This window comes from Ambystoma mexicanum, chromosome 11 (genome assembly GCF_040938575.1).
Source record: "Ambystoma mexicanum isolate Mex_15411 chromosome 11, UKY_AmexF1_1, whole genome shotgun sequence".
Classification (NCBI taxonomy): Eukaryota; Metazoa; Chordata; class Amphibia; order Caudata; family Ambystomatidae; genus Ambystoma; species Ambystoma mexicanum.
In genome coordinates, this window is record NC_090934.1 from 739299831 (window position 1) to 739320631 (window position 20801).

Genomic DNA, 20801 nt, shown 5'->3' on the forward strand with positions numbered 1-20801 from the left:
CCATGGAACCTGACAAAGGCCTGCCCCTTGTCAGAACTCTGGTGCATCTGGCTGTACGTCTTGAGCGTGGACTTCATGAAGATGGATAAGGATTTCAAAGTCTGGGAGTTGTTGTTCTTATCAAGTTCCTCATCTGTGGTGGAATGAAAGAGGTTGCTACCCTCAAATGGAAGGTCCAATATGCGCTCCTGGACGTCCGGGTTGAATTTGGTAGCCCGTAGCCAGACAGTCCTTCTCATGTCCGTGGTGATGCAGATGGCATGGCCTGAGGTGTCAATATGTACCACTGTGAACTCCAGGATGTCTTCAGCCACCATCTTTGCTTCTGCCTGCCCCGCCTTGAAGTGTGCCTGACTTTGCAACGGAAGTTCCAGAAGTAAGTCGGCTATTTCCCGCCAAAGCCTTTGGTTAATGGCTGCGAGCATGGCATCCGCATTACACTCATAATGGTGCAGCGAGGAATTGGAATAGAACTTCTTTCCATAGGCCTCAAAGATAATCTCCTCCTTGCCTAGCAGAGCCGAGGACAAGGTGGCAGAGGAAGACTGCGGCTTCAAGTAGATAGAGGCTGTGGCAATCACCGAGGAGTGTGGTTGAGGGTGTGCTGACAGCAAGAGTGTATCCCCCTCCAATTGCCTGTACTTGGCTTTGAGGCGCCTGTTGGTGGGCTGCGCCGAATGGGGTTTAAGCCATCCCTTTTTGGCCAAGGCGACAATGTCCTTCTGCATCGGAATCCCTGTTCTAGCCGCGGGGCATAGAGTGAGGACATCAGCCAGGACCCCTGCCTCTGGTTGTTCAACCTAGGGTTGTGGAAGCCCCAAGTACTCAGGCAGACCTTCGAGCCATTCATGGAATGCCTTGGCCGAAGACGTAGTGTTGGGGTCCTCCTCCTCATCGGTGTCCACCAGGGTGTCCTTCTGTTCTGGGGCGGGCGGAGGGGTACTGGGTGCCGAAGGCTGAGGCGTGCTGACCAGAGGCAGAGGCTGCAGTGGAGGCTACAATGAAACCGCCTGGTCTGCCAGAGACAGAGGAGCCATCCCTGTGGGGCCTGGCATGGGCAGCTGGAACCATAGGAGGAATGACTGTGGGCGCTGGTGGTGGGACGGGTGATAGCATGTCCCTGATCACATCCCGAAGGATGGCTCCCATCTGAGGGGATCCCATAAGTGTGAGGAATTTCTCAAAAAACTTGTCCTTGAGGACAGTGGGGCACTAGGTGGCGTAGGAGCCAAGCCCAGAGGTTGCTAAGGCCTGGCCGTATTCTGCCTTGCCATCTGCAGGCTGTATCAGCCCTGTGACGCAGAAGGATATGCTGTAGGCCACGTACCGGACGAAGACCAGTCCCACCTCGTAACTCGTTCTCCTGCCTGCTCCGACGAGCAGCTATCTTGTCTGTTGCGGGGGGCATTTTTGTCGGGCAGCATGCCACGTGCTTGTGCCATAGTGCTTGCCGCGCTGGGCCCGGAATCCTCCTGGACTCTTGGTGGTGGCGCTTGAGGCCTACACTGCACCTCAGGATATGGGGCCTGGTAGGCGTTGTACCATTGGCTATGTCGGCGGTAGTGCTGCCTACAGGCCCCCCCCTCAGACATTTTTCCAGTGCAGGGCGTAGCCCCTCGGGTGGAAACCCGGTAAAAGAACCTTGCAGTCCCTCAGCGACCTCACCGGCAGGATCTAGCGACCCCTCAGCCTGGCGGCCGGTAGCTGAAACAGCCTTGGTACCTGTGCTGCTGTTAGAATCTGGACGGTCACTCCCACTCTGACGTTTCCTAGGAAAGGAGTCGCCCTTGCGGGATGCTGATGAAGAGTCGCCCTACCTTGGGCCTTGAGTTGTGTCTGACGAAGCTCTTCAAGTCCGCTGGATGCGATCTTTCGAAGAGCTCTCTCCACCGAGCAAACCTGTTCTTCAGAGCGTGCAGTCTAAGCGTGTCACACGCCGTACAACCCTCCCAGCCGTGGTCAAGGCCAGGGCAAAGACAGCGCAGGCAAAGAGTGTGGGGGTCAGACGCACGGAAGAACCCTTTGCAGGCTGGACACCTGTTGAAGCCCAAGGACGTCGACATGCGCCGGGGAGGAGCACGGCGTCAGAGGACCGAGTACCTGATGAAAGACTAAAAGACAAAAGACAATATCCGGGGAAGAGCACATGGAATTACAAGGCCGAAGCTAAACCCAGGAGCATCAGTGAAAGCAGTCCATTCCCGTGGACACGGAAAAAAGGACTGAGGCGTGGCGCCGGTGGGTGCCTCTAAATTTAAATCAGAAGAAGATTTTTTCTGGTGAAAAGGGTTCCATCTCCCATCTCTAGCGAGGGACGCCCATACAGTATGGAGGAAAGGGGACGGGACGTAGGAAAACGTCTCATGCCCTCGGTGCGGTTTAGGAACAACACAGGGGGTTCCACATGCAGCTCTTCTCCTGTTGTTCCAGTATAACGGCTGTGAGGGGCGGGACCTAGGGTATACGGGTGTACCTGCGCCTCTACATTACTGAATACTTTTGATAATCACAATGAAACACAACTGCTAAGCAAACAGAGTGAAAGGTTTTGTAATACCGAAATGTGAAATAGATGAAAGGAAGGCTAACCTGGAGCCAAGCAAAATCTCAGGGTGAATTAAATGTAGGTGTGATTTTAAGCAAGCTTTTGCAAGGCCAAGAGAGGGCCGGAGAAAACTGCTGGTTTCTACAAAGTGACTGTTTTAAATAAAGAGAAGAAACAGACCTTGGCTCATTAGCCGTCGTTGCGGGCTGCACACCCTTGAAATTCACTAGGGGTTTGAACAAATTTGTGATGTTCGTACAATTCTTTTGTCAAATAGTCAAATACACACTTAATACGTCTTCAAAATAGTTTGTCAAGTGTTTAATCTTAAATAATGGTATATTTGTGTCTGGTATTACCAGAGTACTGTTCAAGCAAACAACTGACTGATTGATCAATGCATTTTGAATGTAACATTCTTCGTCAGGGCCCAGTCTGATTACAGTATTAACAGTATTACAGTATTAACCTGTGTACCATATTTAAACCAAAACATACAAAGTAATCCATTAAAGTCATAATATTACCAACATTACAGGGTACCCATAAGGGAGAAGACACAACAGATCAGGAAAACATGTGAAGAAACATTTTAAAGAAAGCATAGATTATTGTTTTGATCTTCAGACTCTTTCACTTTCTATGGTGAACAACGGTGCTATTAGTTGTGTGCTACAATACAGTAGACCTTGTGAAATTTAGATTTCATGCGTATCAAAACTCTATCATTCCATTATTGTGTTCCACGTAATAAAGTGCATGCGGGTTAAATTCTGTGATTCCCACTCTTGTTATCATTATAGCCTTCCTAGTGTCATGCATAATCATAATATTGTGCGGTCAACTAGATGTGTATTTATTACGATACGTGTTGCGTGTCTTTACTGTGAGTTAAAGATGCACACAAATAATGTAAGTCAATCCTGACCTGATAGATGAATGTGTTGAGAAACCCTGTTCTGGTGATGCGCTCGCCGAGCGATCATGGAAAGCAGTGTGTGCTGTAACGAGCACAGAGATGATCTCAGTAACGCTGTATTCTCAGCTTCTGTAATGCGCGTGCTCTCCTTCTCCACTCGAGCTTTCAGGGATCCAATTGTTGCCACTATGTCTAGCAGTTTGACATTCACCGCCATAAATCCATTCTGTACCAGTGTTGCTAGGTGGTCTAAGAGATCTTTCCTCCTGTCTATCGAGTGCTTGTGGCACCCCGGCCGTGCCCTGCGATTGGGAGCTGGTGAAGGAGTCCATTGGGCCGGTCTTTTTCCCTCCTGTGCCCTTCTTCTCAGTGCGGCCCATGTGTTGTGGTTTACAGGTGTGAGAGTGGACTGTGTTCTCCCACGTAAGGATGGCAACTGTTATTCAGCCAGCGGAGAGAGGAGAGCCAGGAAATGTTCCCACGTTATTCCTCCTGTGCACAGGGTGCTTTATCTCCCACTCGTTTGTTTCTTCTTAGCCTAGCTCTCTGTATACAGTCTAGTTGGGTTCCCTAGTGGAATGCACCTCTGCACAGTTTAGTATTAATAGGAGTAGTGTCCAGTGGGTAGTCACCTGGCCTCAACCACCCTGTTCAGGATATTCTGAGGCATCTGGCCCTTCACATGTGCTTTTTTTTCTCCAGTTGTTGCTGTCTCTCGTGTGTTGTAGTCCCAGGATCCTCCTCAAAATGCCAGTACTGGCTTATGATGTCTTATGCAGGGGGGGGGCTCCCCCACCTCGTTCTCTATATTGGGAAGAGCTACAACCTCGGATCTTTACCGCCGGCCGGGGCCTCCCCCACCGCCCGCTTCACTTACTTGATGTGAGGAAAGCGTGTGCGCCTCTCCAGAGGCTGCCGTTCTGGTCCGCCTGCTCCGGGGCACCGCCAGCAACGTGTTTCTGTGCGGGGAGGCGTGGGAAGGCCCAGCGGCAGCCGAGGTGCACACGCGGGAGCGGAGCCCAGCCCTTCCGGCATTCCGCTTCCTCTTTCCCCCTCTTCCACGGCCACAGCCATGTAAGGCACAGGCCGGCGGCGCTGAGCCACCCAAGGCCGGGGCGGTCTCTTCTCCGGCATCGCACTCCAAAGTCGCAGTGCCGCCCCTCCCCCAATGCAGCCCGCCTCCTGTTCTCAGCGCCTCCGACACCCCGTCAGTGTCGCATGGAGCTGCTGCGCGGCTGTGCCAGTGTCTCCCTGCAGCTGGAAACTTCAAGCCAGATATCTCAGCACTCCCTGCACTTCTGCCCGCAATTTCACCAGGATTTGTACAGATGGATCTCCTCTACATGGATCTTTCGTGTTCAAGTATCTGGAACGGCGCTGAAAGGATTTATTTCAGTAAAGGATTTCGATTGAGCCGGAGCTCTCCTTTCAGGCAGCCATCTACGATGTGCGCAACAGCGCCCCCCGCGAAGTAGTGATCTGTTGGTTGTTTATGTTGACTTTAACGTCTAAGTAATGTATTCCTGAGTTGCCTACTTTGCCAGTAAATAGAATACGTTGCTCTATATTGTTGATGTATAACAAAAATGGGTCTAATGATTGTCTTGTGTCTTGCTAGATTCCAAAAATGTCATCAATATAGCGTAGCCATATTTTCAATTTGTTTTTCCATTCTGTTTTATCAAGAATATGGCTGGTTTCGAAGCGATGCATAAATGCGTTGGCATATGAGGGGCCATTGTCGCACCCATGGCCGTGCCTGATACCTGGAGATTTATTTATTTATTTTATTTATTTATTACATTTGTTACTCGCCCAAACCCTAGGGTATCACGGCGAAAGATACAGGAGAGTTAAACTCCTTATTATACAATGTTGCAGTTACAATACAAATAATACATTTTTCTTTATACATAGGTTACAAGATATCATGTAGTCATATACCGGATTCCAATTGGTCAGTTAGCCCCTCCCATTTTGTTTCAGCCTTATTTGCAGTACTGCGGCTGCCCTAAGCAGTGTAGTTGGTCATGGGAGGGTGGGGCTTGAGCGGTTAATATTTATTGAATAACCAGGTTTTCAATGCTTTGATAATATTCTTTGTCATGTTTGAAATACGAGTTAGTTGAAATTAAGATGAGTAGTGGAAGTAAGAATTCTTTGACTGCTCCTATATCTCCTTCCCGTAGGAGGAGCCATTCGACCGATTCCTGTCCGAGATAATGCAGGGTGCTTATATATAAGCTGTTTACATCAATTGTGAACAGGATATCACCTTTTTTCAATTGGATTTCATCAAGGATATTCTAGACATGTGTGCTGTCTTTTATGTATGTCTGTTTTTTGGATGATCGGTTGCAGAAAATAGTCGATATATGTGCCAAGGGGTTGTAGTAGTCCTCCTGTTGCTGCCACAATTGGTCTTCCTGGAGGGTTATTTATGCGCTTGTGGATTTTGGGTAAGGGATAAAAATGTGGGGTTGTTGGTCTTGGGTTATGTAAATATGCTTTTGTTTTTCTTGAGATCAATCCTCTTTATTCTGCTTTTGTCAGTAGGATATTAAGGTCTTCTCGTATTTCTTCTGTTGGATCTCGATCTATTTTAGCATAAATTGTCTGGTCATCCAGTTGTCTTTTGCATTCTGCCTTGTAGTCTTGTGTATTTTGCAGTACCAAGGCTCCTCCTTTGTCAGCAGGTGTTATTGTAATATTATAGTCGGTGTACAATCCTTGTATAATTGCCATTTCTTCTCTATTCAGGTTTCTATTCTTAGGTGTGCCAAAATGGACTTTCATTAGGTCTGTCAATACCATCTTTTCAAAGATGTCGATGGAGGGCACATTAATAGGTGCCACAAATGTGCTCTTGGGTTTGAATTCGACTACATATGGTTGTGCTCGTGTCCTGATGTTTTCTTCTTCCATTTCAGCAAAAAATACCTTTTTAATTTAAGTTTTCGTGTGAGTTTGTGCAACTCTATCATACAGCGAACATATGATACAGCGAACATATAGAGGTCAAAAGGTGCACTCATTTATAACATTTAGATCTCTTTGTGACACTTCAAGATGCATACATCCAGGATTCGGTATAACTATTGCATGTACAGAGATAGAACTTAAAGATGCAAATATTTAAGATTCGGCACACTACGCAGAGATTAAGAACTTATTTTCCCAACCAAAGATGGCCGCCACGTACATATGGCGTGGCCATCTTGTTTGTACGCGTTGCCTAGACATCTGTAATCTCAAAATAGCAGTACAATCGCCACGGGCAGCACCGCACAAACATAGGACGGACGTGCGTTTAAACTCTTTGTGCCTTAGATCAGGTAAGCGTTTTCAAATAACAAATCTTACATTACTGTCCTCGCTGAAATTATACGAGTACAGCATCACTGAGATCATCTCTGTGCTCGTTACAGCACACACGGCTTTCCATGATTGATCGGCGAGCGCATCACCAGAACAGCGTTTCTGAAAAACATTAATCTATCAGGTCATGATTGACTTACATTATTTGTGCGCATCTTTAACTCACAGTAAGCAGTAAGCAGGGGACCCCATGCATTGCCCAAAAGAGCACAACCGTGTGAATGCACAGAGGTCTGACTTGCGCGAAGCAGCCCAGAATTTATTACCCAGAACTCCAGACAAAGTGAACATTGTGTTTTTTCCCACCAAATATCACACTTTATCGGGGATTGTGGCTAATAAAAACTGGGGCACTTTGCGCAAGGCAGACCTCTGTGGATTCCCAGGGGTGTCCTTTTTTGGGAAATGGATGGGGTTCCCTGTTTCCCTTGCTGGCTTCGACACCCTAGGCCCAAATCTGTAGGTTGCCCACATGAACAAATTGTGCTGTGGCGAAAGGCTTGGGGTTACCAGCAGGTTACCCTTTTCCTTTTGCGCCCCCGGTAGGTGCACCCACACGTGTGGTACTTTTTTCGTCGGGACACCTGTGGGAACGCGAGAAGGTATGATATCTGTTGTTGGCGACGTGTTTCGGTGAGAGGACACAGGGAAATGTCTCTGAAATTGCCTGGAAATTAAGACAATTCTCAGACATTTCGCTCTGGCCACCCACCGAAACACACCGCCAACAACACATGGACTACCTTCCCGCGTCCCCACAAGTATCCCGATGAAAACGGTACCTCACATGTGTGGGTGCACCTACCGGGGACGCAAAAGGAAAAGGGTAACCCACTGGTAACCCCAAGCCTTTCGCCACTGCCCATTTTGTTCATGTGGGCAACCTACAGATTTGGGCCTAGGGTGTCATAGCCAGCAAGGTTAACAGGGAACCCCATGCATTTCCCAAAAGAGGACACCCATGGGAATCCACAGAGGTCTGACTTGCGCAAATCGGCCCAGAATCTACTACCCAGAACCTCCGGCAAATTCCAAATTTGGGGGTAAAAAACACAATTTCCAGATATTTCACTCTGCTCAACCACCGAAACACGCTGCCAACAACAGATGTCATACCTTCCCGCGTTCCCACAAGTGCCCCAAAGAAAAAGGTACCTCACATGTGTGGGTTCACCAATCTAGCCGCAAAGGGAAAAGGCTAACCCACTGATAACCACAAAAGGGTTTGAGGAGATAACCTACAGGTTTGGGCATAGGGTGTCCAAGCCACCAAGGAAAACTGGGAACCCCATTCATTTCTGAAAAGAGGGCACCAGTAGGAATCCACAGATGTCCAACTTGCGAGAAGCGTACCAGAATGTTTTACCCAGAACCCCTGACAAAGTGAAAAATGTGGGTTTTTTCGGCACATTTCGGACTTCGCCGGGGCTTCTGGGTAATACATTCTGGGCCGATTTGCGCAAATCATACCTCTGCGGATTCCCACGGGTGTCCTCTTTTTGGAAATGCATTAGGTTCCCTGTTTTCCTTGGTGGCTTGGACACCCAAGGCCCATATCTGTATGGTGTGCCGGTCGGCAGAGAGTCTGAAATTCAGGTGTCAAAACAGACTTGTGGTTACTTGTGTTTTAGGCTTTCCCCTTGGTGCCCAGGTGGTTGCACCCACACATGTGAGGTACCGTTTTCATCGGGTCACCTGTGGGTACATGGGACGGTAGGCGATGTGTTGTTGGGGGCGTGTTTCAATGGGTGCTCCGAGCGAAATGTGCAGAAAATGTGTTTTTTCCCCACATTTCGGACTTTGCGGGGGTGTCTGGGTAATAAATTCTTGGCCGATTTGCGCAAATCATACCTCTGCGGATTCCCACGGGTGTCCTCTTTTCGGAAATGCATGGGGTTCCCGGTTTTCCTTGGTGACTTGGACACCCAACGCCCATATCTGTATGTTGCGCTTGTCTGGAGAAAGTGTGAAATTCAGGTGTGAAAACAGACTTGGGGTTACTTGTGTTTTAGGCTTTCCCCTTGGCGCCCAGCTAGGTGCATCCACACATGGGAGGTACCGTTTTCATCGGGACACCTGTGGGGATGCACAAAGATATAACATTTGTTGTGTTTGTGTGGTTTTCATAACGTTTTGACCCATTTGCTGGTGCCCTTTGTCACACAACCCTTTCATTTCCCAAATGTGACCTACATTTAGTCGCTGCTTTAGGCACCATACACTTTTGTAACCTGCACAAGTCACCTACCCTTGAAAAGGTCTGCCTGTGCTCTTTCAAAAAATGGATGCTTGCCGTTCCTCACCACATTGGCTTTCCCGATTTACACATGCTAAGTGCGTCTGTTCAGGCCGTGAGCATAAAACTCCTGTGTAACATGGCTCAGTGTTTAGCTTGTGGTATTGCTCGTTTTGTAAAACACTACAAAAAATGTGTGCTTTTCTAGCTGCAAGAGTCGGGGGAATGTAGCAGAGCATTGCTTTTCTCAAAATTCATAGAAGCCATTGCCGTACCAAGCCAACCATGTCCAACACATACCTTTTTTTCAGTCATTTTCCCGCTTTTCCCCCAATCTATGGCATTTTCCCCTACCTAGTTGTTGCCTGACCAACGCAAATCACACCTTCCTAAACTTGGAATTTTGTCAACTTTTACCCTTTTCTTCCATTCCGTCCATGCATGTCCAATTGGCAAAAATGGCCAAAATCGCCTACCTCTCACAAAACAGTTGATAACCACATCAAAATAATGTTTTTACGTTTCCACTCAACCTGTTCTTGAAATCCAGGAAATTGGGGAACTCAGCACAGCAAACCATTTGTTCCTAGCTCTTACAAGGAAAAAACCACAGGCTTCTTTGTACATCATTATTTGCATTTTTTTGAAAAACCCCAAAATGTTCCCCCTTTTTGGTTATTTTCTCTCACCCCCCCCCCCACCCCCACAGCAACCTAGGAGTCCTGGGTGGCGTTACGTCCGCCTACATGTGGGGAAAAAAGGAGCCAAATTTGGCCAAGATACCTCATGTAACAAAAAAGTTACAAGACATTGAATGACCGCATACCGAAATCACCAAAAAAAGCCCTGGCACTGGGGGGAAATACCCATGGCACTTAAAGGGTTAATACTGTAATCAGACTGGGCCCTGCCGAAGAATGTTACATTCGAAATGCATTGGCCAATCAGTCAGTTATTTGCTTGAACAGTACCCTGGTAATACCAGACACAAATATACAATTATTTAAGATTAAACACGTGACAAACTATTTTGAGAAAGTATTAAGTGTTTATTTGACAAAAGAATTGTACAAACATCACAAATTTGTTCAAACCCCTAGTGGGTATCAAGGGTGTGCGGCCCACAAAGACGGCTAATGAGCCTAGGTCTCTTTCTTCTCTTCAATTATAGTTTGTGCCCTACATGGTGGCACGGTGGGCTGCACTCCATTAAAACACCAATTACAAACAACCACCACCACTCTGGAACAAATAAGAACCAATCAAAACTAGCTGTGCCCGCTCAACCCTTATCTACGCTGATTTAAATAAAGAGTCTTTTTGAATACTGGTCCGATTGAAAGCAGTTTTGTGCAATTACCTGATAAAAAAGGAACTGTATAACCTGTGAGAGCAAGCATTGGCAAGTGCCATAGAAATGCAAAGAACTGTGTAACAGCAGAGAATAAGCAGTGGCAAGAACCCTGAGAATATGTGGAAGTGCAGCCAGTGAATGGTGCCAAAACAAGCAATGATCAAGCAGAAAGAGGATGTGAAATGAGAATAAGTCAAGCACTACTGTGAAGCTAAAACAGTGGCAACGTGCCCATGATGAAGAAGCAAGTAGGTGTGTCGGTTGCGTGACCTGTAATGGGTGGAAGTGTGGTCAAACAACTGTGTTTAGACTGAGTACACCCACTTTAGGAAAAGCCACTTAAATCACTTATAAGCTTGTGATTAAATAAAGGAAAACTTGTGTGATCTGACATTAAGGAACTGAAATTGATGAAAAGTAACCAAGCCAGAAGAGCGGGGAAGTATCCCAGGAATTGTGTTGTTTTGGAAAGTTGAGAGACTTGAAAGCTTGGGGAAGGGAACCCCTCTTTTCTGTAACATGAATTATCTTGAACCTTGGGGAAGGGAAACCCTTTTCCAACCAAGAGCATTAAGAAGCTCTGAACTTTTATTTGAACACTTCTCATTTTTTAGGCTAACATCCCTACAAATTGTATACAATTAGAGATGAGAGGGCAAGTATAGGTTTTGGACACAGACAGACATTTACTTTGGAATTCTTGACACAGACTATGCTTCGTTTTATTTAGGTAGAGAAATACCACCTTAGCAGATATTTTCTCCAACACTCTTTATTTAATAAAAGTTTAGAGCCCAAACTTTCAGTTGCCTGTGTCTACTTCAGGAGGCCTTCACAGCCCTCAGAGACAATGGACTTAATTGTGTTAAAAAAGGCTGGAATAATAGGCCGGAAGTTCTGGAAAGTGTCTTAAGACGCAGAAAGAAAAAAGCAAATGGAGAATAGTAATAAGGTGGGGAGGAGACAGGGAATGAGAGAGAATGAGAGACAAGGAGGAGAGAGGGGGCGGCAGTGGAACACCAGTGGTGGAAGAATACAAGAGAAGAAAAAGAGGAGTGGAGAAGCAGTAGTTTTGAGGATGGTGAAACATTGAGGAGAGAGAAGGAAGAAGAGAGAAAGGAAGCAAAGCCCAAAGAGGAGCACAGCAGAAGTGATAAGAAGGAGGTGGCTGAGGAAAGAGTGCAAGGAAGAGGGCTAGTTAAGACCTGAACCTGAACTCATGGAGAGATTCGCAGCCTGGTGAACGAGTAGTACCTAAACCGGTCCCTCGTAACCTACAGCAAGGGGTTAACCCCAACCACCTCAGGATGAAGTACAATTTTGCTGAAGAACTATAACGTGTCTGAACCCAGGCTTAGATGATCCAAAGCATTAAGGATTGTGGTGCCAGTTTTGCCAGAAGTGGGACATCATGCCAACATTTACGAAACACGAGCAAGAAACCTCAACAGCCAACAAGTGTGGTGCACTTAAAACCCTAAAGACCAAGTAAATTTGGAGCTAACAGAAAAGAAGGGTTTAAGGGAATGAAGGGAGGACTGAACAATGATTCTTTAGAGAAGCCGATGTTCTGATGATTCCTTCCCAAGTAACCTCAGTTAAAAACAAATCCTTTGTTTCCTGCTCCATATACTGTAATAAACACCCTTGAACCATAGCCACAAATAGCCACTTATTAATTTAAATATAGAGTTCTTCAGATCCATAAGCTTGTGATATTGCATGCAATCCTAGACATAAAGAACTCTTTATTTAAATAAAATTGATCCTTAGTACTCCTCTGAAAAGTCCCTGAAAATGTCAAGCTATCTCTCTTACCTGTCAATTTCCTTCTTATTCATGCAGTTTTTGTTACCCAACTCCAAAATTGAGTGTACCAGTTGGAATGTGTCAGATTGAATTCATAGCCAGCATTTTACTACTCTGTTATGCATGTCTTGACAGGGAGAGTTTCAGCTCCATTTTAAAATGCGTGCATGCTCATTGTATATGGGGTCACTGACGTAGGATCAACAGACGATTCGGTCATGGAAAAGTTTTTTTGATTTCTTATGGCGATGTCCGTCTCAATGTTTCTCAGGAGTCGCCCCTTCGGTATCGTGCTCCGATGGATCTTGGAAGCGATTTCACCAGAGACTTAGATGGCAATCTGCTGAACACCAGTTTAGCTGTGCCTGACTTCAGTTCGAGTTCATTGTCAAGCAAGAATCACATTGCTCTGTATCATGCCCAACACCAAGACATCACACACAGATAGTGTGTGGGTCCGTGAGACACATTTTAGATTTGCAGTCCTTTCAGCGTTTAAACTGGGATAGTTTAGGCCCTGACATACTGATGCAGTATCCAATTGTAGAATCAAGTGTGTTCTGAATAGTTGGCTGAGCTTGAGGAAGAAAGGAACTGAGGTGTGTGGCGTGTTGTACATTATTTTATACGACGCCCAACATCACGTCTGATCGAGGAATGGCGTGGCCGTATACGAGGAGTCGTCAACGATATTGAGACACACTACGCCCTTTGTCAAACAAATTTCCAAGCAGCTGACGCTGGATAGCTATCGATCAAGTTGAGGAATCTGTGGGAGAATGCAATCCATTTAAACTATTTTTCACCATACACCTCTCCATGCCTGTTTAGGCATTCAAGTCCGATTTTACATTGTTTAAACGTGGAGCAATTAAAGTCTATAAAATAGTATTTTTTGGTTGCAAGAAAATCTCACCCTTACCATCAAGGATTTCTAGGAAAACTTCCAAGTTGCCAGAGAGGCTAATCTCATCTTCATATACATGATAATCCAAGAACACGGTACCAGGGTTCTTCCAGGTTTTCTTTCGCAGACGAAACCTAAAGGTTTTGAAAAGGTATTTAACATTATTACAGACAGCTGTGACAATACATTTTCAATGTACTGTTAAGCACTCCCTCTCGTCTAGCTTGATGCGAATGGAAGAAAACGTTTTTATTTTGAAGGATAATTACCAACATTTGTTTTTTGAAACAGCTAGTTTTGCCAATTTTGAAGTGACAACCATTTATTTTCATTTAAACGTGTTTCATTTCATCTGATATAATTAGGTAGAATGGTAGATGAAAATTGTTATCCAACACAATGGCATATGCAATACAGAAATTCCCATGTTATTAAAGGATATTTTACAATATAATAAACTTCTCTGGCTTTAACAGGGGTGGTTCTAGAGACCTTTCAATGTTTTCAACCTACGCCACCGATATAACCATTTACCCTTCAGGTACTATACAGGGGTCTCTGCAAATGTTTTTTCATAGATATGTGCCAGGTCAAGCAAGAGGGATATGCATAGGTAGTTCTGAAATTGTAAAAGAAAAATTCTATTTACAAGAGCATTAACAACAGGTAAGTAACTCATCAATAGTATTCTCTTTCAGATTATCAACTTCTTGAAATAGTCCTTTTAATAATGCTCAATGTCACGAATGGCTTGAATAATTCCACAAACTCAAGGAAAACAGTTCAAGGGTTTTTATTTTCAAGACGGCAAGAGTCTGAACTAAGGGGTGTCCCTGACTTGTCCCTCGACCTCCTGTGGGCTCCCACCACCCTAACTCAGGCTTCCCTTTTTCCAGGGGTACAACTTCAAATCAGTAATCACTTTGCACTAATCTAACCAACTCTGGTGGTTAGGGCCCAAAGGGTGCAGATGTTATCTACCTCATTCTTTCAGGACTTTCTAAGAATTCCCTACTCTCTTGTTGCCCCGCAGTTAGAGTTTGAGATTATGACTGTCTACTAATACTATCTCCTCCTTTCATCCCTCCTCTCACTCATTTCCTGATCTTGTCGCTTTCTCTTCCTGTCCTCCTTGTACTCTTTACCCCTCCCCTCTTCTCTCCCTCAGCCCCTCTTTCTCCACTCTACCCTCTCTCCCTTTCGACTCCGCCTTCTGCCTCTACCCTCTTTTCTAACTATTTTTAAGTCCTCTTTTTTTTCTCTCTCTCTCCATCTCTCTCTCCCTCTCTCCCTCTCTCCCTCCCTGCCTCTCCCTCCCTCCCTCTCCCTCTCTCTCCCTCTCTCTCTCTCTCTCCCTCCCTCTCTCCCTCTCTCCCTCCATCCAAACTCTCTCTCCACACTCTCACTCTCTTCTATCACTCACAACCCTCCCTATTCTTACATCCCGTCCCCTTTCCTCCATACTTCATGGGCGCCCCTCCCAAGGGACGGGAGACAGAACCTTTTTCACCAGAAAAAACATTCCGCCCGTTTAAATTTAGAAGCGCGGCAGGGGTGCGGCCCTGGGAGCATGTGCTGCCCTGAATCCACCCCCCAGCGCCACATCTCAGTCCTCTTTTCTGCGTCAACGGGAACGGGACAAATTCACCAGCGCTCCTGGGTTTGGCTTCGGCCATGTAATTCCACACGCAGATACTTCTTCTCTTCTGTCTTTTTATCATTCACATACTCGGTCCGCAGGCGTCACGCTCCTCCCTGGCGCATGTCGACTTCTACAGGGTTCAGCAGGTGTCCATCCTGTGGCAGGCCTTGCCGACTAAAGACCCCCACGCCCTCTGTCTACGGTGTCTTGACCCAGCCAACAGCTGGCAAACTTGTACCGCGTGAAACATGCTTTTCTCGTGAGTAGCCAGGTGGAGGGAGCTCTTGCAGATCCGCTGACCGCGAAACACCTACTGGGCCTCGGCCTGAGGAACAGGGTAGGCCCCATGATCCACACTAAATAGACCTGGATGGAGTGGGGACCAGTGAGCCGAGCAACACGACGCAGGCACATGGAAGGCAGCTCGACAAAATGGCCGCTGTGACAGAAAATCCAGACATCCGGCTGACGCTGATCCAATGAAGGCAGCAGGTGGAGGAACGTGTGTCAAGGTGGGACTGGTGTCAACCAGGTATGTGGCCTACAGCTTACCCTTCCTTCGCGCAAGGCAGGTTCCCGCTGCGTCCGCTGCGCTGGGCCCGCAACGGATTTAGCAGTCACCCGCTACCCCGTCAATATCGCCTACCACCACTCCGGCCTGCGAGGACAGGTTCTTTGAACAGTTCCTCGGGCTCATGAAATGTACTCAGATGGGGGTCATCCTCAGGGACGCCAATAGGGACTTGCTCCCGCCAATGGCCCCGGCGCCGCAGGCCCCAGTACAGATGCCCCTGGTCCCTGTCCAGCCTCAACAGCCCGCTCCAGCCCCCAACCGATGGTGCAGCCGGTTCCGCATGAGCCAGAGGCTCTGGTCTCCACACCTCAGCCCTCGGCTACCAGCACCCCTGCTCCGGTCCCGGACCAACTGTACCCTCAGGTGGACACATATGAGGACGAGGAGCCCGACACACCATCTTCAGCCAAGGCCTTCCACGAACGTCTTGCAGGGCTGGCAGAGTACTTGGGCCTTCCTCAACCTGAGGTCGAGCAACCAGCAGAGGGGGTCCTCGCAGAAGTCCTCATGCTATATCCCGTGGCCAGAACGGGAATCCTGATGCAGAAGAACGTAGCTGCCTTGGCTAAGAAGGGTTGGCTCAAGCCTCACTCAGTCCAGTCGGTGAAAAAACGCCTGGATGTCTAGTACAGACAGTTGCAGGGGGATACACTTTGCTATTGGCCCATCCTCAGCCACACTCCCCCGTGATCGCTGTGGCATCACTATACTCCAAGCCTCAGTCCTCAGCCTCCTCTTCTGCTGCGCTGCTAGGCAAGGAAGAGAAGATCTTGGAGGCGTATGGGAAGAAGCTGTACTCCTATGCGTCCTTGCACCTCCGTCAAGCCAACACGGATGCCATGCTGGCAGCTGTTAACCAGAGGCTTTGCGGATTTCCTCCCAGAGCTTCCGGCACAGAGCCAATCACGATTCAAGGCGTGATTGGCAGAGGCCAAGATCGTGGCGCAGAACATCATGGAGTCCACCGTGGCCCACATTGACACCTCTGGCCGTGCCATCTGCCTTGCCCCGGACATGAGAACAACGGCCTGGCTCCGGGCTACGAAATTCAACCCGGATGTCCAGGAACGCATCTTAGACCTTCCGTTCGAAGGGTGTGACTTCTTCCACTCCACCACGGACGAGGAGATGGTCAAAAAGAAAAACAGCTCACAACCGGCCAAGTCTTTATCCATCCTGACCATGACCTTGCCCAAAATGTACACCTAGTCACAGCAACGCTGACAAGGGGCGTTCGCCGACTCCGCATCGGCGCAAACAACAAAAAGGGGAAGGGGGGGAGATTAAGGGCTTTTTTCAGTCCCCCGCCTCAGCAACAGCCTCAGAGGGAAAGAAGGCATGACATGCCCCTCCGGGTCCACGTGTCTCCAGTGGGGGGTGGGCATGCTCTCCATGCACATTTCTGGTGCCAAAATTTCGCAGACCCTTGGATCCTCTCTGTAGTCCCCATGGGGTACTGCCTCCCTATCCCAGCCTCTCCTCTCCCTTCCCCTCCACTCCCAAAGGTTGGGACAGCAACTCTTTTGTCGGAGATCTGGTCACTCGTCGAGAGCCAGGCAGTGGAGGAAGTCCCAGCCTCCTAGCGAGGCGTGGGCTTTTACTCAAGGACAGATTGTCGACGCGTCTATGGGGAATGAGGTGTGGCGCCGGAGGGCGGAGCCAGGGCAGCGCATGATCCCAGGGCTGCATCCCCGCGTGCCTCTAAATTTAAAGGGGAAGAAGGTTTTTTCTGGTGAAAAACATTCAAGCTCCCGTCCCCTAGAAGGAACGCTCATGCAGTGTAGAGGACCGGGGACTAAGGACGGCGAGTAATTTATAATTTCTCACACGCACTATCACACAATCTCAACTTAATTTTTACTGTTTCATAGTTGGTACCACTCTCTCTCACTTTCATTGCCTTACCTGCACTTGCATCCAAAATCGCTGTAGACATCTACACACTCTGCTCCACAGTCCTCTTTCTGCCTGGTCTCTCGATCCACCACCATACCCCAAGACCTCACCCAAACACCTTTTTCACTCAATCACGTTTCTGCAGGCTTTTTTATAACCATGATTTACTGGTTTTCCCCTTCTCCCACCCCCACCCCACCCCACCGGTGCTGTGCCTCACCTCACTATGGGGCCAATCGAACTCTATTTTTTCCACCATGGCTGGGTCATCACACTGCTCAGCCTCAAAAGCCTCTTTTACCTCACCCCTTCTTGTGCACATCGTTTGTGCAGTCTGTGAAGTCTGCTCAAGTCAGTGTTCATCCGATGTTCCATTTGGCTTTCACAGTCGTAAATTATCTCTTTGTAGGATTACAGGAGGCTGGTGTGCATTGGAGTACCGGGTTCTGTCTCAGATTCAGCATCTTTCTCTGGCTGCTTGCTAGATTTCTCCACTGCCGCATTGCATTCAGGATCAAGTGGTCTACAATCAAAGAAAAATGAGAACTGCAGCCAGAAAAGAGGCTGGAAGACACTCAGTGATTGATAGTGGTGTCACCATTATCAACCAAAGCACATTTAGGGGTTGAGGTCCTCTGTGCCCCAAGCTCCCTCACTACACACTTATCAGCTCTGGCATACATCCTGCTAGGCGGTCTATCCCGGACTGGGGGAGGTCCCTGTTCCCTTCCTCGACAGAGTCAAGCCCATGACCCTGTCACTCTTACAAGATTATAAAGTGCCCAACTGTAGAAAAAAACATTCTGGATGACTGAGTGGTCAAATTGGCGTCTGATAATCTGTATCCAAACAGCAGTGCTTTGGAAGGATGGTGTAACTGATTTAACGACATCAAAGGTGCACTACTTAGTTGAAAGTTTAAACAACTTTTCTAATCACAGGTATTTGGGGTGTCAGGGTTGGCTTCCGTCTTTGACTAGGGTCTGCACTTGCTTTGTATAGGTGGGTTCTCAGTTCAGGTATGGGGCTTTTGATGTAAAATCAGACAAAGAACTCAAGAGTCCTATTGGAAAGGGGCAAGACAACGTTTATTACTGGTTTGCAAACCGCTCAAACAAATAGCACCCTATCAGTCCACCACCCAAACTAACCCAATCTGCCTCCAAGTCACTGTCTCCATATACTCCCTCATGGTCTGGACCCTCATAATACATGTCATATCCGTTCGGCTTCCCCCACCCCTTAAGGCATAACAATACTGTTCATTGTGTATATACATAGTTCATCTTCAGTTTCCCGATTCGTCTCCCGGCCTCACGTGATCCTCCCCTTCTGGATCAGTCGCTCTAGTCTGACCAGGTGAAGGGTGTTGGGCCAACACCCATAATGTACTTCCAGTTGAGAATAAGGTCCCATTGTCCGAGTTGACGGTAGCATAATCCAAGATGGAGGCCCAGGTGGCCTTCATCAGTGCACCTTAAAGTCTTCCAACGCGCTGTTACAGCAGTCTTTCCATGCATGTCCATTTTAGAAAGCTCAAAGTGCAACTACTGCCTAAAGCCAAATAGTGGTGATTTCCCTTTGCATTGTTCGCTATCATAAAAAGAAACTCTCGGGCACATATACCATCTAAAATAGCAATGCCTCCTCTTCGGTCTGGCCCTGACCTCAGCCAGTCTTTTGTCCTGCTAGAAATGCAGCAAGAAAGTGAAATACTGCAGGAGCTGGGGAAATTGTTGGAAACCACCAAGAACCACGAGGATGCCAATACAAGAGAAAGTGCTAGGAGACATATTGTGGTGGTAATGTTAGGTTGTTCAGACACTTCTTTGTTAACGGTGCATAAAACACCTCGCTCACTACACATTGTGGCTATTCAATGGGCACCTCAAAAGCTTCTCTTTTTCCATTATACGCTGTCTCCAACATCAGCAAGCTCTTGGTCACATCTATCACAGGTCTTAATGTAGTTTCTACTTCCTCTAAATCCTTAAATCTCTGTGGCACCAGCTTCGGCCACCCTTTCATAAACTCCACATATACCTTCACCATCCTCCTCCTTTGTAGCTGGCCAGAAAATGGTAAACTGTTTGGTACCTGTATGCATAGTAAAATGTACATCAGATTCTGGTGAAGCTACCAATTCTACACACCGATCCTTTCCTCAAAACAACTTTATCCCTACCAAACTATATCCTGCTCCCTCACCTTCCCAACACACAATTTCCAACCAATACTATATGATCCTCACTCAATTTGCTCAATCATTCCAGCGGTGTGGGCTATAAAGGCCATAACTCCCTATTCTAACCAATACTAAACCGCGGATCAGGTGTCATCCCTGAGGCAGAGATCAAGTATCTAGAGGCATTGTTGGGTAGTGTGACTTTGTGGTGAGTCACCCATTCCCTGTTGAATCTGGTCTATGTTCCAGGCAGTATTCTTCTGGCCAGAGTCCTTTTATTGGCCCATGTGCTGTAAACAAGCACTCTATCTTCACAGGACCACCCGCTGTGCTTCCAGAAGTTACTCCATAGCCATAGACATTCAGATATCCCAGAGTCATTATTCAACAACCGTAGCCAGCTATTGTGTTGCACATCTCCTTTGATGGATATCAGTTGGGTAGTCAGATAATCTTGCACCTCTTTGTACGCCTTATCTCATTGCAGGATTCCTCCTGCTTCCAGCACTCCATGCATAAGTTTCTGCAGGGCCTCTTTGGTATCCAGCCCTGCCCCCGATTTGAGCCCCGTTGCCTTTTCTAGTCAGTCAATCCAATCCTCAGAATTTGTGTCTTTATATAAGCACCCCAAGTTGCAAGTGCATTATTACCACACTCCACATTTTATCCAATATTTCCCTTTTCTTTCGATCATCTGACAGTTCCCCTTGCTGCTGAGCCAATGAAATGGCCAACCCTTGGTACGGTTTGGGTAATGGTAGTCAGCTGGAAAGTGGACAAAGGAACAGTAAACAAAACCGAAGCTAGAGTTGCATTTAATACCATATATCTGTATTCGGTCCGATCCGAATTCAACATCCAGTTTGGTCCACAATCACTGATTATACACCGGACTGTATTTCAGGAACTCTCCTATCTCATGTCTGGGGACTGCCAATGTTGCATCATAGTAAAAGTGTTATTGTTTGAGCTGTCTGAAAAATGACACGGGCATCAGTAGAATTTGAACACACCTTCACTAACCTGGTAGTAGTGTTCCCCATCCACTATTGTTAATAAATAACACTAGTCGGATTTGCCGTTCCTTCCCTTTTCCTACACTGTAACTGAGATCTTGCATCTCACAGTCCTGGTACCACCACTCTGCACAGCCATGGGCAAATTTACCAAGTCGGGAGCAACACTTCCATTGCCACACAGTTCTTTGCATCCTGTCACCACCCATGGTTCCTGTCCATTGCTTAAACAAAGATGATTTTAGAAATAATAAGGGCTTTCAGGGAGGAGCGGAAGGATGAGTGGGTGGGTGTGGAGCGGATAGAGAGAGGTAGGGTGTTCCAGTGGAGGGGGGCCAAG

The 20801-nt window shown here is 47.3% G+C and overlaps 1 protein-coding gene across 3 annotated transcripts in view; it reads right to left on the minus strand.

Annotated features, from left to right (window-relative positions):
- The window catches only part of USP47 (ubiquitin specific peptidase 47), a 2970466-nt gene that overhangs the window by 180680 nt on the left and 2768985 nt on the right, over positions 1-20801 (minus strand). For all 3 annotated transcript variants that reach the window (XM_069623643.1, XM_069623644.1, XM_069623642.1), the window contains one exon: positions 13164-13282. In XM_069623643.1, the coding sequence (XP_069479744.1) occupies positions 13164-13282 (119 nt within the window). The remainder of the gene's footprint in view (positions 1-13163; positions 13283-20801) is intronic.